The sequence below is a fragment of the Saimiri boliviensis genome, chromosome 9 (genome assembly GCF_048565385.1).
Source record: "Saimiri boliviensis isolate mSaiBol1 chromosome 9, mSaiBol1.pri, whole genome shotgun sequence".
In the NCBI taxonomy this organism is placed as follows: domain Eukaryota; kingdom Metazoa; phylum Chordata; class Mammalia; order Primates; family Cebidae; genus Saimiri; species Saimiri boliviensis.
In genome coordinates this window covers 76818957-76845814 of record NC_133457.1, presented here as the reverse complement: position 1 = coordinate 76845814, position 26858 = coordinate 76818957, and the positions used below count along the sequence as shown (strand labels likewise).

Genomic DNA, 26858 nt, shown 5'->3' with positions numbered 1-26858 from the left:
CTCCCAAGTAGTTGGGACTACAGGCGCACGCCACCACGCCCAGCTAATTTTTGTATTTTTAGTAGAGACGGGGTTTCACCATGTTGATTGGCCAGGATGGTCTCGATCTCTTGACCTTGTGATCCGCCCGCCTCAGCCTCCCAACGTGCTAGGATTACAGGAATGAACCACCACGCATGGCCAGTTATTCACTTTTTAAGAAAAAGTTTAAGTCACAATAAATCCTTTTCAAACGGGCAATATATATATAAGTACATGCGTAAAACATATTTTGGTGATTCTCTGGCATATAAGCCCACACTCCATTCCCCAGGCCCAGGTGGAGACTCACCCTGTAGATATAATCCAGTAAGGGGGCTCTGGCTGAGTGCTGCTCCTCTAGGACTGCCGTGGACACTGGGTGGAGAAGGACACTCAGAGGCAATGCCATGCACCAGTCCAAGAGGCAGAGTAGCAAGGACACAATAAACTGGAAGAAGAACATGCCTGGTAACTTATGCTGTAGTCTCTGAAACCTCACTACATTTAATAATAAACAAGACAATTGTCCCTACCTATAGTAGTTACTCAATGGACATACAGATGCTAGATAGGCAGGTAAGTAAGTAAATAAAAAAATAGCATTTTCACAGAAAAAACTGTGAAGGCCAATGTAGAAGAATATTACAAAGGATATCACTAGTTGTAACACGGTTTATCACTCTACCTTACATTACAATTTTAAAAAATCTAGGAAAATCTTAACTCATGTGCCACCTACCTTCTTGTCTGTTTCCACTGAGGAGTACTCTGCACTTGGTAAAAGAAAAGCAATTGTGGCCACAAGGATCTGCATAAAAGATAAATGCCCAATCAAGCAGACAACATTAATAGCGTTGTAAGCCTATGTCAGGAGTCCCACAATGACTCTGCAACTAAACCCCACTTGGTGCCAACTCATCAGAGAAAGGTGAAACAAAGCAGAGGGCCAGCTGTGTGGTAATCTTGAAAATTAAGAGAAGGCTATGGGGCCACATCTAGTTTCTACACTACTTTACCGGTGGAAAAATTGGGGCGGTGGGGGCGGGGGTGAGCAGAGAAAAGACTATTTCTCTCTGCAGTCACATAATTCTTAACATCAGTCCCCACAGTTTTCACAGTGAAGTAAAAAATACTTTCAAAAATAATTATGAAAATGCTCCCATTTAATTTTATTATAAATTACCCTAAGTCTCCACCTGCTGTCCTGGTGTAAACAGCATCCCTTTCATTCTCAAAAGCAGTCCCATTTAGAAGACAAATTACATCATCACCCCAAAACTCTACTTTCCATTTCAGAGCATTTTATGTTCCCATGCCCAAAGTTCCAATTCACTCCAGGTCACTTCAGGTCAAAAATAACTTGTGCCTTTTAATGTATCTGAGAACAAAGTGATCTTTCCAGTGAAATTTGTCTAGGGCTGAGAGAATATAAGTCAATATCACTTCTGTCTCCTTGTAATGCTTCATAAGGACAAATTAAATTTCCTCGAACTGTTAACATTGGATGTATAAAGAACAGGGCATGTTTTAAAAGTGCAGCTATAAAAATCAGCAGTGGAAGTGCCTTATCCCACAAAGACACCTGTGGGAGTGAAGGTGCCTGCTCGTGTACAATCAAAGCACACTTGGATGCAAGCAGCCTTCAGGATATGACTGTTGAGACAATTCTTCCTATTCTTTCCACCCTCTCTCCCACCAGTTACCCCACAGAGGTTATCATGGTAGCAGTCTCATTACAGCCAGTAATCATGCTAGGGCAGAAAGTGTGGTCCAGAGCTTTAGTCTGGGACAGACTTCTGTTTTACACAACAGCCACCCCCCTGCACCCTTCATGGAGGGCATCATAACCAGCTGCCTACTCCTTGTTGGCACCATCCAAATTGCTCTTGATGAATGAAGCCCAATCTACAAAAGGTCTCTTTGTTGTGGTAGTGCCTGCCTTTCAAACTCCCCAACTATAAGCCTCTGCCTGGAACACTGCTGGCTTCTTTACATTGTGTCTGAAATCATAGCTGAGAAGAACCAGTCTAACTTAATCTTAAAACGAGTGACTTGTGGCAATTTAATAGTCAGTTCTCTAACAATCATTTGAATATCTATAATTAATTAAATATCAAATACAATAAAAAGGAAATGCTTATGTTTTAGTATTACAGAAAAAAAGACTTACTTCTGCCATTTTCCGAGGCAGAGCAGTTTCAAACATCTGAAGCTTCTCCCAGTAGGAAACCAGCAACTGAAGCACATCACAAGCTACCTGGGCCACGATTTTGTTAGGAAACTATAAAAGGAACAGAATCCCAAAGCAGATACATAACTTAACAGCTGCATCATTCTTAAGAAAAAAATAGTTATTTCTTCCCAGTTCCTTACAGATTACATTTATCTGTTTTGCCTCAAATTGATGAAAAATATGTCTGTCCTATTACCAGAGAGTTTAGACATCATCACATCACCATTCTAAAACTGCCTCTTCTCTGGACTCATTGTGTTAATTTACATAATGTGCTACAGGAACAAGGAACTTTCGTTTAACTATTTAGAAATTAAAACCATTACTTCAAATTTCTTATTCAGCTCACATAAGTCATATTTTTTAAAACAAGAGAAAATTCAACTGTACCCCCAGTGCGCTGATCCTTTTAACAGGATTTTACTCATTCGCTCACTGATAAATCTTCACCGACAGCTCTGCAAGGTAGATGTTATTTTCATTTTACACACGGAGAAACGGGGATTGACCAAATGACTTTCTATCCTATGAAATAAAACTTGACTTGTATGTATAACAAACTAAAAATGGGTAAAATTAGAGTGTAGGAGAAGATAACTAATGGATTATGGTATACTCAATTATTTTGCATCTATTTCCGGAGGCTGGCATGCATCTCAAGTCACCACCAAGGTCTGGATGCTTCCATTTATTGTGAGGCAGCATGTCTAAGGGCAGCACCTTCAAGGTCTTAGTTTTTCATGCTGGGAGGGCATGAAGGGAAGAGGGTACCCTCTGCTTTTCTCCCTGGCCAGACCACGGGCTATACCATTATCCATATCTCATTATCTAGAGTGGAAAAGGTTCATCACTGACCCTAGTCTAGGGACACCTCACTCTAAGCCACATGAAGCAGACACCATCGATGTTTGGTGCCCCACAGACAAATATACAGAATAAGGAAGAAGGTGAGGGAAAGGTGATCATTTTAATTCTGCAGAATAAACAATGACTGACTACTCCTACCTGAGAGGCACTAGCTAAACCCTGGGCTGTAGTAGTTGCACTCAGGGGCTCTTCACAGCCTTCCCTGGCCACAGAGACCCCATATCCCAGGTGACCCGATTTCCACTGGCCTTGTTCCATCTCTCAAACACTCTGGCTTGCTTCTGCCCCATGGCCTTTGCACCTGCTCCTTCCCAACTTTACTTGGAACACTTAATCCCCAGTCTGCATGTGGCTTGCACTGTTAGATCTTTCAAATTGTGGCACAAAAATTTCATCTCCCCGAGGCCACCATACCTACCTAAGAGCTGAGTGGCAGCCCACCCCTCTTAGCTCTTCAGCTTCATCCTATTCCCCTATTAGATTTCCTTCATGGCATTACAGGCTATCAGAGGTGACCTTTTGGTTTGTTATTTTCCTGCATATATTGTTCACTGCTGTATCTTTAATGCCTAGCATGGACCCTCTAAGGATATGTGGTATGCTTAAGGTGAAGTTGAAACTCTGAAGGAGTGGGAGAACATGAGTGGGCACTGTGTGTGTTGCTGCTCTACCACAGTGGTGGAGTCACCAGGTGGAAAGATAAGGCTGGCAAAGCTCTGAACTCAAGAAGCTGGAAACAGACTAGGGAAAACTGTAGGAGTTGACAAATAAGACAAAAAGCTATGGACAGAGAGGGGTAGGACATGGGACTTGGGGGAGAACAGGCGGAGAGAAGGGATCATGGAGGGAGAAGAGAGCTAAGCTGCACCTGAAAGAATGCAAGTGGGGATTTGGGATCTCCTTCCAGGCATGAGTGGCAGGGCCCAGGCACCAAGGTAAGGAAAGGTTGGTCAGATACAGGGGGCTGCAAGCAGGGTGGTGTTACTGACATGTGATGAAGGAGGTGGGGAATGATGGAGATGAAATAAGCCATTAATTTGCTCTCTCACTCATCCAGTATACAGAGTACATACAAACAGAGTACCGACAGAGTGCCATGCTGAGCACTCCAGCCTGTGGGCTGTACTGGTAAGCCCATGTGTCGACAGATCACTCTGACAGTGGTATGAACAGTGATCTGTGGGGGTCTGCTGACTCTGACCAGGAGGCTCAGTATTGGCAGGGTGAGCTATGTGAGGGGAACTCGGGCAGTGGGTGGGATGGACCATGGGCATTCAGGAAGTACAAATGGCAGGACTCAAAGCCAGAAACAGCATTGGGGTAAGCAAGAGAAGGAAAGTCAGTGATGTCTCGGAAGACAAGGTGGGAGAAATAGCAGGGCTGGACAGCTCACAAGAGTTGGTGAGTATGGCTGTGGCTTAGCACCACCTCCCCCAACCACCCCATGCCCGCCATCCATCTGCTACCCCACCATAAACAAACCAGCCAACCAACACATTGCTAAGTGGAATGCTCTGCACATCCACAGACATACCTAGGTCACCCTTGCAGGGCATTTTTGAAGGGTGCTTATAAGCGAGGCGGTGCTGACTTTATGTGGAGCCTATAAAGCAGGAAGCCCTGCCGGGGTCTGTGCTCTCCACTACAGCCACCACTGGGAGAACAGGGGGCTCTAGGGGGCTTTGGGACTCTGCCAGGAGGGAGAGAAATGGAGAGAGGAGGCAATGGGGGCTTTTGCCCCACCCCCAGCCCAGCTCCAGCCTGATGTGTGGGTAGCGGAGCGCGCAAACCCAGGCAGGGCTCTTTCTCCATTCCTCTCCCTCCTGGCACAGCCCCAAAGCCTCCTAGAATCCCCTGTTCTCACAGTGGTGGCTGTTCTCCTTGTTCCATGTAGAAACTCTTTCCCTTCCAGTCCTCAGTTCTTCTATTTATGTGCTATGTCCTTAGGTAAAACAACCCAGTTGGCACAACAACACAAGAACTAGAGGGAGGCAAGGAAGGAGGGAAGGGGGGAGGGAGGTGCCCCCAGAGACCAGGACTTAAGTCAGTGAGTTTCCTGTTATTAATAATGGTTAAAGACAGAACAATTTGGCTGCATCCTGATCCCTCCACTTTCTTAGCAATTCAAGCTGGAGCCAGTTATTTGACTTTCCTCAGTCCTCTTTTGTTGCTATCCAGAGGGTGGGGATTCAAAGGACAATTTCCATGCTGTCCTGGGACAGCGAACAGAGTGAGAGCTCAATATGTGGTAACCACGTTGTTTTTCTGGTGTCCTGTATTTCCCCGCATAATCATAGAAAAGTTGCAGAAATTTGAGAAAATCTATCTATCCCTCTACTCTGTTATCAATTTCTATCTCTTTCCTATATTAGATAGAAATATATATATAGTTATGTACCTCCTAGCAATGTTTTGGGAAATAATCAGTAAGCACCACATATACAACGCTGGTCCCATAAACTTATACTGCTACATTTTTACTGCACCTTTTCTATGTCTAAACATGTTTAGATATACAAGTACTTGCCAATGTGTTCCAATTCAATATTTAGTTCCTACAGTATTCAGTATAGCAGCATGCTGCACAGGTTTATAGCCTCAGAGCAACAGGCCATGCCACACAGTCTAAAAACCATCTAGGTTTCTGTAATATTCTTTATGATGTTCACACAACAATGCAATCATCTACTTATACTTTTCTCAGAACGTATCCCCATCACTATGTGATGCGTGACTGTGTGTGTGTGTGTGTGTGTGTGTGTGTGTGTGTGTGTGTGTATTTCCTTCATTTGAAGACACCACTGAGTTATTAATAGTTTTTCCATGGAAGGGGCAGAGATGGGGGAACCACCTTACATTGACTATATACATCTAGATTTAAAAAAAATTAAAAATTTAAAAATAGATCTTAGAATTGAAAAGGGGTATTTAAAAATAAATTGGAATCCACATTGATATATAATTTATAGCCAACCTGTTTCCACTTTAATAATTATATGTAAATATTTCTCCATGGCTCTGGGAGTCAGGAGGTGTCCTGCACACCTCAGTTGTGCAAAACTCCATACATGTGGCCAGGGTGTTCTGGGTTTGGCTTTGGCAAGCTCCTTCGGCTCCTGGTCAGCTCATCTTCCTCATCTGTAAAGTGGAGGTGGCACTGACACTTCCCCTCATGGGATTAAACCAGCCGACGAAGGTCAGGGGTCGGCACCCTGCTCTGGCTGGAGGGGCACTCTTCTGTGATATTGTGGTTGGATCATTTCTCCATTCCTCATCACAGGGATCAGCAGCAAGTGTTTTTCCAGCTCCCAAAATACAACAAGCACCCCCACCTCCACTCCCAGGTGTTGTGGAAGAGAAATAGGGGAGGACGAGGCAATGGGGGTGGTCAGAGGGTGTACTTGGGGAACAAGAGGCATTGAGTTTGGTCAGGCAGGGGCCAGACGCCAAGCCAAGGGTGGGGGACACCACTAGCTGGTCATTCTGTGGGCAGACTCAGAAAACGTACAAAGGGTGGTAGAGCGGCTGTTGCTGACCTGATGGTGACTGTCCCAAGCTTTAGTGGCAAGCACCATTGCTATTAGAGCTGCATGTGGCAGGTGGCACAGAAGGGCCAGCAGCAGCCTCAGTGCTGGTGTTAGGTGGATGGCTCAGGGGTTGAACTTTGGTTCAGTGAGGTGGTCATTCTAGAGCCTTGAACAAGCTCCTTAACTCTCCTGTACCTCAGTTCCTCTACTAGGACACTGACCCCCGAACTAAGAACTTCCACAAAACCTTCAGCACAGCACCTGGCAGAGACTAGGCACTCACTGGTTCCCTAAGTGTGATAACGGCAATGCTATTTATTACCACCGTTTCCAAGCAAGAGCCAGGAAAGGACTCAGCAGGATTTGAGCTTTGGTTTAGAGGCAGCCTAACAGCACATGCGTATCTTTAATGCCACACAGATCTGCTTTTGTTGCTGGTTCCATCACTTATACCTGTGTGGCACTGGGCTTGTCACCTAATTTCTCTGGGCCTTGATTTCCTCTGGTACAAAACAGAAACTGCAACATCTATCTTGCAGAGCTGTTTTGAAGATTAACAGAAATATTTAGAAGTATTAGAAGTATTTAGAAGTATTACAGCTCGCCATTATTCTGACCTAGTGTGAGTGCCCAGTATTTCTTATTAGCAAAGCAAAGAGAGAAAGATGTCCTACAAGTGCTCAAGACTCAGCCAGATGGTAAACACTGGGGTCCTAACTGGAAGCTGTGGAGGCCTCTCCCAGGCCTGCTGAAGAAGCCAGAGCACATGATCTCACTCTCTTGTCACCTCCACCAATAGGTGACAGGTGTCCTCCTTGCCACAGGAGCTTCCCAGCCACCAGAGGAACCCCATTTGGCCACTGGTCCAGGAACACTGGAGGAGACACTGGCAGCTTGGCCACAGCTGCCAGCAGGGGAGCAGCCACTGGTGCCCCTCCCGGGAGCCTCATGGCACATTTACCACGGCTCTCAGAGAGAAATGGGACTCATAGTCCCTCTGCAATTGGGGGGAGGAAAAAGATGAGACTAATTCAAACTTAAACTGTTAAATGCCTGAGATATGGCTTAATATCCAATCGACACCACAAACTGGTAATACCTTCAGAGTTACTCCTATCACATTGATGGCCTCTTTCACCTGAGGGTGGCTTGTACACTGTGCAAGCTCTTCACATATCCAGACTCCAAGGGAGCAAATGGCAATGCATCTTTTTAAAAAGAAGAAAACAGAGGAAAATCCTCATGAAATTTAATATGCTTTCTCGGTATTTTCAAATAACACAACACTTTAAATCTATTTATACAAAATAGCAAAAATTACAAATCTATTAGCAGAATGTCTTCTTGAAAGAAAAGATAAAGAACCCTCAATAGGCCAGTTTTCAGGACAAACAGAAATACTGAAATAGTTTAGTACTTAAACATTTAACGAAACAAATGGCATATTTTCTGTTAATTGTCCCAGCCTGTACATCGCTTAGTTTTGTTGAAACTAATGGGCCATTACATTTTATTGTTTCAAGACATTTTTGAGGAATAAAAAACATCAATCTGAGAAAACTGTCAAAAAGTGAGTTTATAATTGTTTTCTTTACAATAATATGCACAATACCTACCACAAACAAAACAAACGCTATATTTTAAAGTATATTTAAATACAACTTTCAAAATAAATTTCACTGTTATTTTTTCCAAACGATGTGCTAGGACCAGATATTCTTCACAGAAAGCCAACCATGCCATACACATTTCTATTCTCCTTTTAACTCCATAGAAATTTGGCTTTCTACATTAAAGAAAGGGAAAGGAAGAATTGCCAAGACTTGATGGTTTAGATGCAGCAGGTGCAGGAAAAAGATGAAATCAAGGGTTTTCTCTAAATTTCTGAACTGAAAACCTGGGGAATGGTGGGGCCATGCGGTAAGATAAAATCTGAGGGACAGTCAGCTCAGTTATAGTTGTGTTAAAACATTCAAGTTGAGATGTCCAGTAGGCAGTTTAATATATAAGCCTGAATATAAAAGTGGCTCACTGAAGAGGTAAGTAAATAAATCAGCAAGAAGACGGTATTTAAAGGCCGATTAGAATAAGAGTGCCCAGGAAGTCATAGAGAGAACAGGCCCAGACCTAAACCCTGAGTCACTCTAACATTCATCAGAGGTTAGGTACAGGAGGAGAGTTCAGCAAAGGAGACAGAAAGGAGAAAGTTCAATGAGGCAGGTGCAAAATCAGGAAATTATGTTCTGAGGAACACGCATTGTTCAGGAAGAGAGTAACAAGAGACTAGCTGCAGACTTGGTAAGTATGCATGTTCAAATATCTCGTATAACCTCTAAAAGAATAAAAGGGGACCTATGACTTATAAACAATTGTGGTAATAAATAGGATGGGAAAAAAAATCCAAGAAAGAAAGAAAGAAAGAAAAACAGGGGATGGGGAAATGAAGGCAAGATAAAGGAGAAAATAGATATTATACTTTATTTTAAATAGAAAAGAAAGATCCTATTAAAAATAAAGTATAAAATACAATAAAAGAAAAGCATTCAAACAGATCAGTAATTACAACAAATGTAAATGAACCTAAAGCTTCAGTTAAAAAATTAAGATTGGATAGGATAAAATTACAAAATCTGGATATATACAGTTTTTGCAAAAATATCTAAAAGAAGAATATAAAAAAGTTAATTAAAAGGAATAGAAAGTATTATTTAAAAATAGCTAAACCAATATCAAAGGGTCTTTAAGATAAAAAATTCCTCCTTAGAAATAAAGAGTCACTACAAAAATATAAAATATTTGTTTCACTATAGATACAGGACCATTCTAAACTTTTATACAACTAATCACATAGCCTCAAAATATATAAAAGAAAAATTGACAGTATATAAGGAGAAATACATAAACACATTATAATAGCAGGAGATTTTAACATTTTTCTTCCAGAAGGTGACTAAGCTGATGAAAAAAATCAGAAGGGGATACAAAATATCTGAAGCCTAGGATTTAAAAACTTAATCTAATAAACACGACTAGAAGACTACGCTCAACAAAGAACAGGGCATGCTTTTTTTTCAAGTTTATATGGGATATTGACAAAAACTGACTACCCACTGGGCAATTAATCAAATTTCAACAACATCAAAGATTGCTGTAAGATATTCTGATACACAATGCAATTAACGAAGACATAAGCAATAAAAAGACACCTATATAATTCAGACAAAGTAGTAACTAGAAATAAATACATAGTCTTAAATGTTTGTATTTGTAAAGGAGAAATTAATATACTAAATATATAACCTTACAGGTAAGAAAATAATATTTAACCTTAAAGGTAAGATTGTAAAGAAAGTAAAAGGAAGAACAGAAGAGAGGAGAAGGTGGGAAATAAGAGCAAATATAATACAGAAGTTGAACAAAGACAAAGTCTAGACTTTGAAAAGACTAATAAAATGGACAAATCTTTGGCAAAACTACTTAGGATACAGAAAACGTGTCAAAGATTAAAAAGTGAACATAACCACATAAGTGAAAGAGAGAAAAGGTAATAGAGCTAACTCATATACCAGTATATTTTAAAATTTAGGTGAAATGAACAAATTCCTAGAAACGTTTGGTTTATCAATACTGTCAAAAAGAAGAAGAAGAAGAAAACCTTAATAGTACTAAAATTATGGAAGAGAATGAGTCAGTGGTTAATCTTCTTATTAAAGGTAGTTGTACCATCAAGGTCTACTAACTACACAAGAATATTAACTCTAATTTTGCAAAAACTCTTTCTGACTAAAGAGAATGAAATTGTACTTAACTCATTTTGTGAGAGTTTATAACCTTATAATCAAACCTGATAAGGGAAGGATAGGGAAGGAAAATTATAGGCCATCAATATGGGACCTGAACAAAATATTAGCCAAGCCAGATCTTTAGGATAACCAAGTTGGGGTTATCCAAAAATGCAATGTTAGCTTAATATTTGCGAATTACGGCAGACCAGGAAATTTGGACTAACCCATCTATTGAAGATAACCAAAGAAATTGGACAAAATACAAAATGAAAAGCCCTGAAAATTATCAAATAGCTGATAAGGTAGTGATAACTGATGGGCTGCTGTCTTGGAATGAGACTACAGAGGGAGCAGGACATGAATCGTTCCTAGGAGGGAGTTAGGCTGAGCTGGCTTTCTGGTGACCTTATGGGATTTGACATTGAGGATCAGAGACAGGTGTTCCCCTCCATCAGCATTCTCAGCTTTGGTCTTCACCTTGGGAGAAGAGGCAGAAACTTTTTCATCATGTAAGTGGCCCAGAAAATCTCATATCTTGATAATAGGCTGCTAGCAATCTCAGTTGCCCGGCAGAAGCAACCAAAATGTTATCAGACACTGCCAAATGCCTTCTGGTGTAAAAGACCATCACTGGTTGAGAGTCACTACGCTATACATACACCATTGCTATAAATATTTGGTTTATATTTTTAGTTTTCTTTCTTCTTGAACATAAGATACATGAATATATTTGTAATCTTACTTTTTCTCACACAAAATAGTGTACTATGTATACTCTTTCGTACTTTACAATTTTCACTTAATAATGACACCTTTTGAAAATAATCATGCAAAGCATCTTCCTGGCATCACTCTTCCTATACTTTTCAGCCTGTATAAGAGTTATGTGAAAGAATAAGTGTTTTTTTGGTAACATTAACTACTTATAAATGTGTATCTTAAAATTCTAAAACAGTTTACCTCTTATTCAACATTTACCTTGCATATTCATTTGGTTCTTCTGTGGCATTCTTCAGTAAAATATTTATGAGGTAATGCTAAAAACACAAAATTAAGTAAAATAAAAACTTTGTGTCACAGTTGGTTTCCCACATGTTCTGACCATGTTCCAGGCAGCCAGGAGCTACTGAAGTTCGACCAGGGAGCTCAGGGAGCTCATCTATGAGTGAGAGCCTGGGGGAAGAAGAACGCTTTGGGGAGCGGCTGGTGGAAAATGAGGGTCTCCACAGGGCCTCCCTGGGTCATCCAGCCTGAGGGAGTACAGCACTTCTGGTATAAAGGAAATTAGACTTCTAGGTAGAAAAATCTTGGTTTTCTTTTACTTTAACTGGATTACATGTTATACACTGAATTATATACTGTAATTATATTTTATAATTTAATTGATTCAAGGATTCTAAAAGCATTTTTGCTTACCTCAAAGTCAGCTGAGGAGGCAAAAAGTGCTTACTTTTATTCTCCAATAAATAATTTAGAATCTCAAATTAATAGTAGTATTTTAATCAGGCCAACAATGGGATTGAATATTTAGTTTATTTCCATTATTTCTTTTAAATTAACTTGATTCACTAGTGTAGTTAATTAAGCTAATAAAATTATTACAATAGGCAATTCACTTCATGATTATGACCCTTAGGCCCAATAAACAGGTATAATAAAAAACACCTGCTATTACAGCTATAAGGTCCAACTGCAATATGCTCTGAATTTAACACACGTATAGCCCATGAAAAGCCTTATAAAAACAACTATTGAAACATTTAAAAGGTACAGCAACCCTTCAGGAATAAGTAGATTAATATATACTAATGAAAGAGATAATCATCCAGCTAGAATTATAAAAAGTGCTAAACTTGAGATTCAGTCAAACGCATTATGTACCTTGATATCTTCAGTTCCTGTAATGGCTTCATTTACTTCTGGTACTGACTGCAGTAAAGGAATCTCCTGGTAGGTGTTTGGAAAGCAGACCAGAGAGCCAAGGACAGTGACAGCCTCTGAGCGAGGCGCCTGCACACACGGAAGAGAAGCACACACATCTTTCTTTTGGTAAGTTAGAAACATTAAACAAATGACACGTTTTATTCTTTATTCTAGATAAAAAATACCAAACTCAGCCAAGTTATTCTCTTCCAGGTGAATATTTAAGCAAAAGAGGTTTGCCTAAATGAAAAAACAAATTTCTAAGGAATGGAAAATATCACTATACTTAGATGTAAGCAAGTGTTGTGGGAACTGATCTGTAGGTTCATTCAGAATTAGAAAGGCCACTGACTCCGTCATGACTGTTTACATTGTTTTAGTGCTAATGTTCTCAACAAAGCAGGGTAAAGGATATCAACTTAATATCATTTTGCTGTTAAGAACAATTAAAGAAAATTCATAGGGAAGTGGAGATGGAGGTAAACTATCAGAAGGCAGAAAGAGAAGACGAACTACCAAATTTCCTGTCTATCACTAAGAACTACTTTATGAAACAACACATAATGAGATACTATATCACTATTATCTAGTGAGATGCTTTTCTCGTTTGCCCCGTGTTAGAATTAGATATACATTTAAAAAGGCATTTCACTAGATTTCAATTCAGCCAACACTAGCACCTATGATTAGCCAAGAATAGGAGACTACACAGGTCTGTCATCAATCTACTCCCCTAACTGTCCATTTATCTGTCTACTATTAGGTAATGATTATAACAATAAAAGCTCACATATAAGGAGTTCTCTCTCTGTGCTAGGCACTGTTCTAAGTGCTGTACAAGCATTTCCTCATACAGTCCCCTCACCAACCCAATGATGTAGGCTATTATTTCCATTTTCCAGTGAGAAAACTGAAGCTCAAAGAAGTTAAGTAGCTTTTCAATGTCATAAAGCTCCTACGTGATGCGCATGGATTTGAACTGAGGCCATCTAGCTCCAGGTCCAGACTGAGCCTATAGTTAAGCACTTGGGCTATAAAATCAAAGAGAGCTTTTCTGCCTCAGAGAGATGGAGCACAGTACATGAAGTAGGGCGGAGAGACAAATAACAGCTATACACAATTCAGTGAAGCACCTGCTAGGAGAGCAACATACTGAGGATAGCATGGGAGCCCGGTCTTTCATTTTCTGCCTAGCTTGGTTCTCATAAGTACAGAGGTATATAAAAGGCAATATAAAGCACAGCAGAGCTATTCTATGGGATGAGGCAAGGATTGGTTCTGCTCAGGATGTTTAGGAAACCTTAAACAAACTGCTGCTAAGAGCCACAGAGGGAAACAGAAGTCAGGCAGGCTGGCAGTGAGTGAAGGAGCCAGCTGAGTAGGCAAGAGGCAGGTGTCCATGAGACGGAAGGCTGAAAGGGTCAGAAGCAGTTGTCCCCAAAGTGTGTTCCACTAGGGCCACAGGGACTGTGAAAGGGCAAAAACAAAGACTCCAGGGAAAAAGACGTTGCAGAGACATTTGGCTAAGCACAATTAAACAGGAGCCTTTAACATGTTATTGTACACTGAATTTCCAAGTGAAGAAGTGTATTTCCCAAAATTATTTGACTATGAACCTGGCTTGCTTTCTTTCCCTTCCCCCAGAGCATCTGGGGAGATTACTGTTCTGAAAGAGACTTTTTGAAATACTTGTCCTGAGGTTAGGAGAGAAAAGTCTGGGATAACAATTCAGATGTGTTCAGGGCTGAACTGAATGCATGTGTCTTTGTGGAGTGCAAAGAAAGAGAAGTGATGACAGAGGTTGAAGCCCTGAGGACGAAGAGACAGACAACAGGAAGAATATCATTACCAACCCACAGAAGTCCTCTTTGTGCCCCTCCCATGATGTCCTCCCCTCCCCCAAAGTAACTACACTCTGCTGTGACACCACAGATCGGTTTTGTCTGGTTTTGCAATTAAATAAATGAAATTAGAGTATACATTCTTTTGTGTCTGACTTCTTTCACTCATTACGTTACGCAACTGATCCTGTGTTTTTACTGTATATAACAATCCATCTTATGCACACACCACAATCTAGCTGTTCCACTGCTGATGGGCATTAGTACTGGCTCTAGGTTTTGGCTGTCACAAGTAACGTTGCTGCACACAAGCTTCTTCTCATCTTTTGGTAACTTGTGCGAGCCATCTGTGCATCCCCCAGCCCCACTGCCTCAGTGGGGCAGACCTACCTACCAGGGGTACTTGAAACTGCTAATTACCTTGTGCTAACTGAAAATTCTGACTGAGCAGGTATGCGCGAGCCCAAACACCTTTCAAACACCTTTCACCAGTTCCTCTACAATTTTAACCTCAAGTTTAAACAAGAAAGTACTATCATTCAGAGTTGTGGTTCCTTCATGTCACTCTTACATTCACATTCTCATTGATATTCTCTCTTTTTAAAAAAACATTTTGGAAGCCTACTTTATTAATTTTGTGTTGATTCCTTTTTTCCAGCTTTACTGAAGTATAATCAATAAAAATTTATATAAAGTATACGCAAGACAATGTTTTGATATACATATACATTGTGAAATGATTACCACAAACAAACAAATTAATATGTCACCTCATATAGTTCCTTTATGTGTGAAGTGTGAACATTTAAGATCTACTCTTAGAAAATTTCAAGTTTATAATATAGTATTATTAACTATAGTGACCACACAGATCTCCAGTACTCATTCATTATGCATAACTGAAACTTTTGATCCCCCGACAAACATCACCCCGTTTCCCCCCACCCCAGCCACAGCCCCTGGGAACCACCATTCTACTCCCTGCTTCCAGGAGTTGGCCCTTTTTAGATTCCCTTTTTAGATTCACATATAAGTGATGCCACACAGTATTTGTCTTTCCGAGTTTGGCTTATTTCATTTAGAAAAATGGTTCGTCCATGTTGCCGCAAATGACAGAATTTCCTTCATTTTTTTAAAGGCTGAATAATATTCCACTGGAGGTATGTACCACATTTCCATTATCCATTCCTCTGTCAATAATTTAAGTTGCTTTCATATCCTGGCTATTGTGAATGCTGCTGCACTGAACGTGACAGTGCAGACATTTCTTACACATACTGATTTCACTTCCTTTGGATACATACCCAGAAGTAGGACTGCTGGGTCACATGGCAGTTCTATTTTAAAATTTTTGGGAAACCTCCATACTGTTTTCGATAATGGCTATACCAATTTAACTTCCTACCAAAAGTGTACAAGGGGATAAAAATGTCTAGAAAAAGTGATATGAGTACCGCACCCAGTACCCAACCATTCACGAATCCACACATTCATGTGCAGTATTTGAAAACAGAATTAAAAATTGATTCGTGGCTGTAACATTTATTCCTATCATACCTCAGGCAGAGAGCTAAGAAAAACGTATATAATACTATGTAACATTGATATATGTGTTAAAGACCAAGCAAATTCAATGCCTTCAAAAAGCTTAAAAGATAAGGTGCTCATGTCCCTTTTACTGTAGTTTCAAAGAACATAACACTTTTTTGCTTTATTGAAAGCTAGTTTTGTATTTTATTCTTTCTGAATTTTTTGAAGCACATTCCCTGTTTGTATTTCAGTACTTCCTTCCCTTCACATTTTCTAATTTGTGTTTTTCCAGGTTCTGGTTATTTTTTGGTTGATATTTATTTTCCTACCTTGGCAACATGTCTTTATGTGAATTTGACCTTTATATTTATCTTTACACCATCTTTGATTTGAGTATTTTGTGTTGATTCTTTTTTCCAGCTTTATTACAGTTTAATAAAAATTTACCTATTTAAAGTATATACAACATAATGTTTTGATATATATACTGATCCATATCAACGTGTTTTTAACTTACGTCTTTGGGGATGTGTTTGTTGTGATGCCAAATCTCATTCTAGTTTTTTCTGTCAGAGGCCTCAAATAAAGAAGAATCATCATTTGGTAAGTGGTGATCACAGAGGGAAGAGACCAACAAATGGAAGTTATATATTGCAATCTGAGCAGTATATAATGAATTCAAATAAAAGTCGGGAATTTTTTTTTTTTTTTTTTGTGCACAAGAGTTCTCTTTCCTCTACACCCTTACCAACACTTAACTTTTGTCTTTTAGGGGAAAGCCATTCTAACAGATGTGAGGTAGTTACCTCCTTGTGATCTTCATTTGCATTTCCCTGGTGATCTTGAGCATTTTTCATATACAGCAGTCCCCTCTTATTTGAAGGGGATACATTCCAACACTCCCTCAGTGGATGCCTGAAACTGTGGATGGTACCAAACGCTATGTATACTATGGTTTTTGCGATATATACATAGCTATGAAAACATTTTAATTGATAAATTATGTACAATAGCAAAGACTTGGAACCAACCAAAATGTCCATCAATAACAGACTGGACGAAGAAAACATGGCACATATACACCATGGAATACTATGCAGCCATAAGAGAAGGATGAGTTCATGTCCTTTGCAGGGACATGGATGAAGCTGGAAACCATCATTCTCAGCAAACTAACACGAGAACAAAAAACCAAAGACAACATATTCTCACTCATAAGTGGGAGCCAAACAATGAGAAAACATGGATACAAGCAGGGGAACATCACACACCGGGGCCTATAGCGGGGTGTGTGACTAGGGGAGGAATAGCATTAGGAAAAACATCTAATGTAGATGACGGATTGATGGGTGTGGCAAACCACCATGGCATGTGTATACCTATGTAACAAACCTGCACATTCTTCACATGTATCCCAGAACTTAAAGAATAATTTTTAAAAAATTAGGCACAGTAAGAGATTAGCAATAACAGCTAATGATAAAATAGAACAATTATAACAATATGACAGCATCACCACTCTTCTGTTTTGGGGCCATCATTACGTAAAATAAAGATTACCTGAACTCAAGCACTGTGATACCACAACAGCCCACCTGATAACAGTTATGGCCACTAAGTGACTAACAGGTAAGGGTAGCAGGTATCACTTAGATCCACTGGACAAAGCAATGATCCATGTCCTGGGCAGGATGGGCCAGGAAGGCTCAAGGTTTCATCATGCTAGAATTACTTCTAGAATCTTCCATTTAATATTTTTGGACCACCACTGATTGTGGTAACTGATATCAGAAAGTAAAACTGAGGATAAAGTGGAGCTACTGTACTATTAGCCAACTGTATGTCTGTAAGGTCACTTTAAACAGCCCATCTAGCCATGCTGGCAGCAAATGACTACCATGTATAATATTATCTCTAGGAAGGCCTCCAACATTTTTACAGGAAACTCTCTTGGCAAATCATGAACACAGTATTGGAAGTTCTGGCCAGGCCAATCAGGGAAGGGAAATAAATAAAGAATATTCAAATAGGAAGACAGGAAGTCAAATTATCTCTGTTTGTACTAACATGAGTGTATATTTAGAAAACCCCAACATCTCAGCTCAAAAACTCCTTGAGCTAATAAGCAACTTCAGCAAAGTCTCAGGATACAAAAACCAATCGACAAAAATCACAAGCATTCCAATACATCAATAATAGACAGGCAGAGTACCAAATAATGAGTGAAGTCTCATCTACAATTGCTACAAAGAGAATAAAATACCTAGGAATACAACTTACAAGAAATGTGAAGGACCTCTTCAAGGAGAACTACAAACCACTGCTCAAGGAAATAAGAGAGGACACAAACAGATGGAAAAACATTCCATGGTCATGGTTAGGAAGAATCAACATTGTGAAAATGGCCATATTGCCCAAAGTAATTTATAGATTCAACGATATTCTCATCAAGCTACCATTGACTTTCTCCACAGAATTAGAAAAAGCTACTTTAAATTTCATATGAAACCAAAAAAGAGCCCAAATAGTCAAGACAATCCTAAACAAAAAGAGCAAAGCTGGAGGCATCACACTACCTGACTTCAAACTATATTACAAGTCTATAGTAACCAAAACAGCTTGGTACTTGTACCAAAACAGATATGTAGACCAATGGAACAGAACAGAGGCCTCAGAAGTAACACCACACATCTACAACCATCTGATCTTTGACAAACCTGACAAAATCAAGCAATGGGGGAAAGGATTCCCTATTTAAGAAACGGGGTGGGGAAAACTGGCTAGCCATATGCAGAAAACTGAAATTAGATCCCTTCCTTACACCTTATATAAAAATTAACTCGACAGATTAAAGATTTAAACCCAAGACCTAAAACCATCAAAACCCCAGAAGAAAACCTAGGCAACACTATTCAAGACATAGGCATGGCAAAGACTTCATGACTAAAACACCAAAAGAAATTGCAACAAAGGCTAAAATTGACAAATGGGATCTAATTGAACTAAAGAGCTTCTGCACAGCTAAAGAAACTATCATCAGAGTAAGGCAACCTACAGAATGGAGAAAATTTTTGCAATCTATCCATCTGACAAAGGGCTAATATCCAGAATCTGCAAGGAATTTAAAGTTACTTAAAAAAAACAAAACAAAACAAACAAACAAACAAACAGAAAAACACAAAAAACCGCATCAGAAAGTGGGCAAAGGACACGAACAGACACTTTTCAAAAGAAGACATTTATATAGCCAAAAAACATGAAAAAAAAAGCTCAACATCACTGGTCATTAGAGAAGTGCAAATCAAAACCACAATGAGATACCATCTCATGCCAGTTAGAATGATGGTCATTAAAAAGTCAGGAAACAGATGCTGGAGAGGATGTGAAGAAACAGAAATGCTTACACTGTTGGTAGGGGTGTAAGTTAGTTTAATCATTGTGGAAGACAGTGTGGCGATTCCTCAAGGATCTAGAACTAGAAATACCATTTGACCAGCAATCCCATTACTGAGTATATTCCCAAAGGATTATAAATCATTCTACTATAAAGACACATGCATACATATGTTTACTGCAGCACTGGTGACGATAGCAAAGACTTGGAACCAACCCAAATGCCCACCAATGATAGCCTGGATAAAGAAAAAGTGGCACATATACACCATGGAATACTATGCAGCCATAAAAAAGGATGAGTCCATGTCCTTTGCAGGGCAATTTATTTTAAAACAAGGGCTTGAAGTTTGAATTTACCCTGCAAAAGAGAAATAAATAAATTGAAAAAGTAATCACATACCAAACAAGGTTTAGGTTGTTGGATGGCCACACTGACTTCAATACCAATCCTTAGCAAATAGTAAAGCTAATTTTATTTATACCATTTGAAGGGGCAAAAATTACTCTGAATACATAACAGCTTACAGAGCACAAATGGAAAAGGCCCTTTAAATTTGAATGCATAATGGTATTCCCTTGAAAGGCATTAAGATATTGCTCTGGCCATGTACAGTCGCTCACACCTGTCATCCTAACACTTAGGAGGCTGTGGTGCGAGGATCGTTTAAGTCTAGGAGTCTGAGACCAATCTGAGCAACATGGAGAGACTCCAATCTCTACAAAAAATGTAAAAATCACCCAGGCATGGTGGCATGTGCCTGCAGTCCTAACTACTCAGGAGGCTGAGATGGGAAGATCATTTGAGCCCAGGAGTTTGAGGTTACAGTGATAGCATCATTGTACTTCAGCCTGGGTAGAGAATGAATGAGACTCTATCTTTTCAACAACGACAACAACAAAGTAAAGAAAAAGATACTGCCTGAACAGCAGAGGTAAATGTAGACAGTAAAAACAAACTCTTTTTGCAGCTCTTACTGATCATTTAGTCCACTTCTAATTTTTTATTACAAAAATTCTGCCCAAGTATTCCGACATGTTATTAGGAGAATATATATTCACTTCTAGTTAAGATTTTAGTGTTCTAATATTTTAAGAAAGTATTTTCTATGAGACTTATAATAACAAAGACTTAATTTAAAAACAAAAAGAACTCTTACTGCTAATGTACACTTTAAAACTGCGTATTTTAGACATTTATGTCTGTGCCTCCATTTACTGGAAAATGCTAATAAGATTCTAAGAGACAAGTCCTGCTTCTGACTGTGTAAATGTGCTGAAATATTAGTGAGGATATGATTTCTCACACTTTGGCCTTTTGATGAAATGCCTTTCCAATACCAGTGTGTCATTTTATCCTACAATTTCACACATCAGCTGCCAGGGTATCTACCCTGAGAGCCCAGTTTCACATTGCACTAATGAGTCAACACCTGTTAAGAGTGGAGAAATCTGAACCTTGTTAGCGATTGTGAAGCCTCCTGGGAGCTGGAATGCTGAGCATTGTCATACTCACCGTCAACATGTCTGTGCTAAGGACCCTGGCAGCGGCGGTGATGAAGTCCCCCACCAGCATTGAGAAGCCAGGAAAACCCAGGGAGAAAAAGCGGGGTGGGCAATGCCTTATGATGGTATTCAAGATATCCTGAAAGCGAAGATAAGAAAACACAATTGTAATGTTCAAGAACAAAATTCCAAAGTAGTCAGTTTGTAGTGTTACATATGACCACTGTATAATAATCTAAGAGAACACAGATCACAGAAAATTTTCAGTGAAAGTGATATTGCAAACTGAGTTACTCCAAGGGTTATTGTACCCATTTTAAAGGCGAGAGATTAGAGATACCAAAATGTAAGATGAATTATCCAAAATCTAAATCATCACTCTGAGACTAGACATTTCCTATGTCTTCCGTGTAAAGGTAGGCTCCTTGGACAGGCTACAGGAGTGATGAGGTAAATACATAACTAAAATAACATCACTGGAAAAAAATATATGTCCTGTCTCTGGCTTTCAATTTGCCACAGTTAAAGCACACAGTTACTTTAAAATATCTTAAAGTAGGCAAAGAGATGGAAAATTTCACTCTCAGATAGTTTTATGTGCTAAGAAATGGGAATATGGAGAGTGCTACGGTGATGCTGTAATCAGTGAAATGCTAAAGTCAGGGAGTCAGCATGGCTCTGAGTATAAGTGTGATCTTGCTGCAAGTACAAAGTGCAATAGTAGTAGCCTTTTGCATAGAGTGCAGTGTAAAGAGCATCATCTTCCCCAGACATCTTGTATTCCTATGTCTGTAATGGCCTCTCATTGATGGCTAGATGGCTCCTCACCCCCTCAGCTCTGTTCTGAAGCAGATATCTAATTCCTGCCTGTGGTAAATCCGGGGTCCACCATGGTAAAGCATTCATGCCATCCATGGCCAGGCCACATCTCTGAAGCCATATGTGCAAGAGTGTGTGTGTGTGTGTGTGTGTGTGCGTGTGTGTGTGTGTGTGTGTAATAGGAATTAGTAAGAAAACCACAAACCACAAACTTCTTTTATGCAGCTGTTGGTCATGTACATTAATCAAAACATGCACTGAAGTACAGTCATGTGCCGCTTCATGACGAGGATACCTTCTGAGAAATGTGTTATTAGGCAATTTCATCATCTTGTGAACATCATAGAGTAACTTACACAAACCTAGATGGTAGAGCCTACTACACATCCAGGCTATGTGGTATGGCCTATTGCTCTGAGGCTACAAATGTGCACAGCATGTTACTGTATCGAGTACTGTAGGCAATAGTAACACAATGGAAAGTATTTGCATATCAAGCCACATCTGGACATAGAAAAGGCTGAGTAAAAATATAGCACTATAATCTTACAGGACCACCATCATATATGTAGTCTGCCATGGACTGAAACGTCACCTGACTATACTATAGTTATGTGACTTGCAGTTATACAGTCTATAGTGTCAATATAAGAGTAAGAAGCAAAATCAAAACACATACACACACATAATCCTACTTTATTTTCTTAGATTTCAGTGTGGTTATCTAAAAAATCCTTAAAAATAATCCTGATTTAATTCTATCAATATCATTAGAGCAACGCGGTAGTAACATGCTAAATTCTAACATGTTAAGTCTGTCATAATAAAAATAACCTCACTTAACAACTTACCTTCTTAAAAAATTTACATGTGTTCACAAAACATTTTTCCTAACGCTCTTTTTTCCTTACATGGGTCTTAGTTTCTACAAATCTTGCCATTTACATTCTTAAAATTACTGTATAATGCTTAATTCAATAGAGTTCACATATGGTAAATAGTTTAACAAGTATTAAAATTTTAGCATTTCAGTAGACTTTTTTCTTACACCAGAAATAAACAGATAAATAGATAGATAAGTAAAAAAGGAAGGAAGGAAGGAAAAAAAAAACATGAACCATGCTTCTTCCAGGTTAATGTTTAAGCCTGCTTTAATCACGTCCTTTGATACACTTTAAGGTCCATATCAGTCAAGGCAAACATTCTAAGGGACCGAGCAGATGGATGCTGCAGTTTAGAAAGTGTGTGGTAAACTCAGGATCCAAGAGTAGAACAAAAGATCCACCTTTTTCATAATTAAGCCTCTGATTAATGCCCTGGGCTCCTCACCACACACCTGTAATTACTCACAGAGGTACTCATTGTGCTGGGCCTTGTCTCGGAATATCAGGCATCAAGCTATCCGGCAGCAGATGGAAGCACATTTCTGTTGACATATGTTGCAATGAAAGGATTCGTGCAAACCTGGCTAGCAAGGTAGCAGAATGCCATGCATTTGAAGATTAATAATGCAAACAACCATGATGTTAACTTTGTTATGTTTGTGTTAATTCCATCTGTTGAGATGTGGAACTAAACCTTGAAGCTTGTGGGCTTTAAAAATCTTTAGTACATACTTGAATCAAATAAGCCATTTTCACCATTGGAATTTAGAGTTTTAATTTAAAAATACTTTCCTAGGCTAAATTTACGGGAATTACGAACTAAATCCTTTAACAAGCTAACACCACAATTTATAAATGAATCCCTTTTGCCTCATAAGATTTGTATGTGTAAAGGCAATGATCTGTAAAATGGGGCATTCAAAAAAATTACTAAGTTGCTATACTGATGCTAAAGACAGCAGATAGACACATAGCTGAGATAAAGTCACATGGCTCTCCCTCTCCCTGGACCTCAGCCAATCACTTCAACGGAACCTGCTACTATGGGCAAGAAGGTTGGAAAGAGAGGGCAAAATAACAGATGGCTAGCCTACCCTACCCTGCCACCCACGTAAGACAGCGCCCTGAGGAGATGCAGCGGCTGTGTGAAGTCGCCAAAGACAGCACGGGGGGAGGGAAAGTTGGGGGTTAAAGAGGGAACTATGTGACCAGTTAGCCAAATTATGGCCATATGCCTGCTTATGTTGCTTCTCTGCACTGAAATGGAACAACTCGAAGACTGTATCTTTGTGATAACATTTTAAAATTAGGAATAACCACGTGGCACTCAAAGAAGAGCAGCTACATATTCCCAATAGAGGGACATCCACAAAATGTTCTACTTATTTCTAACTCAGTAGAATCCTTTCTTCACCTTCCCCACCATAAAGATCACAGTTCTAACAGGAGTCACTGAAGAATAGAATAAAAATCTGAAACCTTCCTTATAGCTTCCAGAACTTTATATATACATGGGACAGGATGATGCTCTCCAGATATCAGTCACTCATGTGCAGCCCGCATGCCTTTTGCCGTCTCCCTGTCCAAAGTGAACCTTTGTCTAATAGATTTTTCAGAATGACTCATGTTTTTATTTCCATAGGTTTTTGGGGAACAGTTGCTGTTTGGTTACATGAGTACGTTCTTTAGTGGTGATTTGTGAGATTTTGGTGCACCCATAACCTGATTTGTAGTCTTTTATCCCTCACCCCCACCCACCCTTTCCCCCAAGTCCTCAAAGTCCACTGTATTATTCTTATGCCTCTGCATACTCAGAGCTTAGCTCCCACTTATGAGTGAGAACATATAATGTTTAGTTTTGCATTCCTGAGTTATTTTGCTTAGAATAATGGTCCAATCATTCTGAAAAACCTAGGTGTATCCTTTCTCATAAGTAAAAAGTAACTCAAATAATACAATGACAGTAACCAATGTGGCTGAATTTTTGCTAAAAATACCATCTTCTGATGAAGTCTCTGGGTCTGAGACCAGCTCTCCTTGTTAAACAGAAGCACAGAATGCAATGACAGGGTGCTGTGAGACAAATTCTTCTCTCAATTCCATCTGGCCTACCTAAGAGTATCACAAGGACCTGCAGAGAAGAAGAATCACACTACTGTGTGATTCAATACTAATCAGCGCTGCCTCCACTGGGATGGCTAGTGAGAAACAGCCCGGCACTCTGGTGCAGTGAAAAGAACTCTAGAACTGGGGCCATAGCCTTGTGTGACTGTGGGCATATCGCATCATACCTAGAGCGTATGCTTTTCTTCCATAAAATGGAATGATACTCCCTTACGGAGCTGTATCTAACGGGATAGGAGATAAGAACATATGCCTTTGCAAAATGAAAAGAGCCATAAAGAAGTAAATAGAGTAGCAAGTAAATAATTATTTTTTAAAAAGAGAAGAACTCTGAAGGGTTTTGCTTTGTAGAATTTACTTTATAGGTGTAGTGTGTATAATTCAGTGAACTATTATTTTGCTCATCTACAGAAAGAATATTTTAAGATATTTCAAAGGTGGCACAAACAAGCCTCTTAGATCACACATTATCCCAGAAATTTAGAAGCTCCACAAATTAGTGCTTTCAAGCAACACCGTTAGCAAAGCATTACAGCAATTAGTCATAGTGTACATAATTTACAAGACAAATAATGAAAGAAAAACAGGAAAATTATCATTTTAGATTTTCTAGGATTCATTTTTCTAAGTAGTTCTAGAACTTAATACAAACAAGTTCAAGTTAGTATCATAGCAATAACTAGTTTGTTTTTCACACGTTAAACAGACTAAACAATAAACAATATGCTCCATGATATATGGAATCCAAAATAAAATTAGTTTTATTCTTTAAAGTTGAACATATGAAACACAGACAAAGATCTTTCACATGGTTTTGTTCAAGGAAACTAAAATTCACCCTGCAAAATGTTGCAATATAGTGAACAGATCAGCAAACTAGTATTTTTCTCTTCTTCTGGTTAAAAGTCCAAGTGCATACTATATACATTGAGTGTGTAAAGATCACTAAGAGGATAATTGTGAATTTGCAGCTTATCAGAAGATTCTGGTTATGAGAAAGTAACTGGTGAGAACATCTGTCTCTTATCACTGATCTTGCAAAAAAATCAGGTAATTCAAATAGAGGCGTGTTGTTTCCTTTCCTTCAAAGCACAGTTCTATAAACACAAACCATATTCAGCCTGGTAAATGAATCGCTTTAATTGAATGCTATGTACACAGTAACTGGAAAAACCATAAGTGATAAGAAAAACATATGGTGATGGCAACAGAAATCAGTTTATTCATTTTGCATAGTGTTGTTTCTTTAGTTCCCTTATAATTGACCTTTAGAGCGATAAATGTGTAAAATAATTTTGTTTATTATGGCTCCAAACCTTCCAACAATTACACAAAATGAAAATTTAAAAGGAAGGATTCATTCTGGAAGCATTTCCATTGTTTACATAATTGCACAGCTATAATTTAGTGCTCGTGTTGTTATGGAAAATAAAAAAAGGGCGATTACAGGCCATTTCAATTCAAAATATTGCACAGTGGTGTCAAAATGGGGGAAAATGTTCACTTTAAAGCAGTTTAAAACGGATTAACCCTATAAACAAAAACATTTCAACATAGCATTCTATAAAACACAAATGTTCAAGAAGTAGCCATCCTCCAAACCATATTAGAAATGTTGCAACTGTACTTTCACACCAATTACATATATATTATTCACTTAATATTTGTTCAGGGCCCAGCAGATGATGGTTGTAACACAATAGCCAGCCATCTGTCTCCCTGCCTTTCCTTCGTGGACTTGCGCCTGCTTCTCAAGAGCAAACAGATCCAGTTATTCCACCTACAGTCACTCTGTCCATCCACAAGGCCAGACACAATCATCAAGAAATAAAATCTGCATGTGAAAAATCACTCAATTCCTCATTTAACTTTTTACTTAAAGTAAACTAAAACACTACACAGTTAGATGACTTCATCACTGTTTTTCAGAGAAGACGGCTGTCTTTTACCTAGGAAATTCTATAGGAAGTTGTTTTATTTAGTTAAGAAGGGAAGGTTGGGATCCTTTATCCCAGCAATCTGGCTAACAAAAATATACGATTCATTCTATACTTGGGTAATTAATTATAAAAATGTGAATGCAGATAAATACATTTAACACTAAATATGAATATAAACTTTAACAATGAAGAAGTAGCCAGGATCCTGTAGTACCTGAGGGCATATTTTTAAGTGTTAGTTATTGCCTGCCTGCTGCTGTTCACAAATGCTGAGTGATGAGAAATTTTTACTTACCAGAAGACCAGCTCTGAAGAGACCTCAAAGCTCCAAGTCCTGATTCTCTCATTTCTGTTAGTGGGTCTCTGCTCCTTCAGCTTTGGGCACAAGGACATACTTTACATACTACAAGCTGTTAACCTGGCTTCTGATTATTAAAAAATAAATCAACATGGCCCTTGGAAAAA

General features: G+C 39.1%; 1 protein-coding gene across 9 annotated transcripts in view; it reads right to left on the bottom strand.

Moving 5' to 3' along the window:
• The window catches only part of RALGAPA2 (Ral GTPase activating protein catalytic subunit alpha 2), a 320763-nt gene that overhangs the window by 142338 nt on the left and 151567 nt on the right, over positions 1-26858 (bottom strand). For all 9 annotated transcript variants that reach the window (XR_012519285.1, XR_012519286.1, XM_074406179.1 and 6 more), the window contains 7 exons: positions 20637-20765; positions 12315-12443; positions 11412-11470; positions 7748-7856; positions 2192-2302; positions 761-829; positions 332-469 (listed from right to left, as the gene is read on the bottom strand). Coding sequence is in view for 7 of the 9 variants with exons in the window: in XM_074406179.1 (XP_074262280.1) it covers positions 332-469; positions 761-829; positions 2192-2302; positions 7748-7856; positions 11412-11470; positions 12315-12443; positions 20637-20765 (744 nt within the window). In the remaining 2 variants the exon portion in view is untranslated. The remainder of the gene's footprint in view (positions 1-331; positions 470-760; positions 830-2191; positions 2303-7747; positions 7857-11411; positions 11471-12314; positions 12444-20636; positions 20766-26858) is intronic.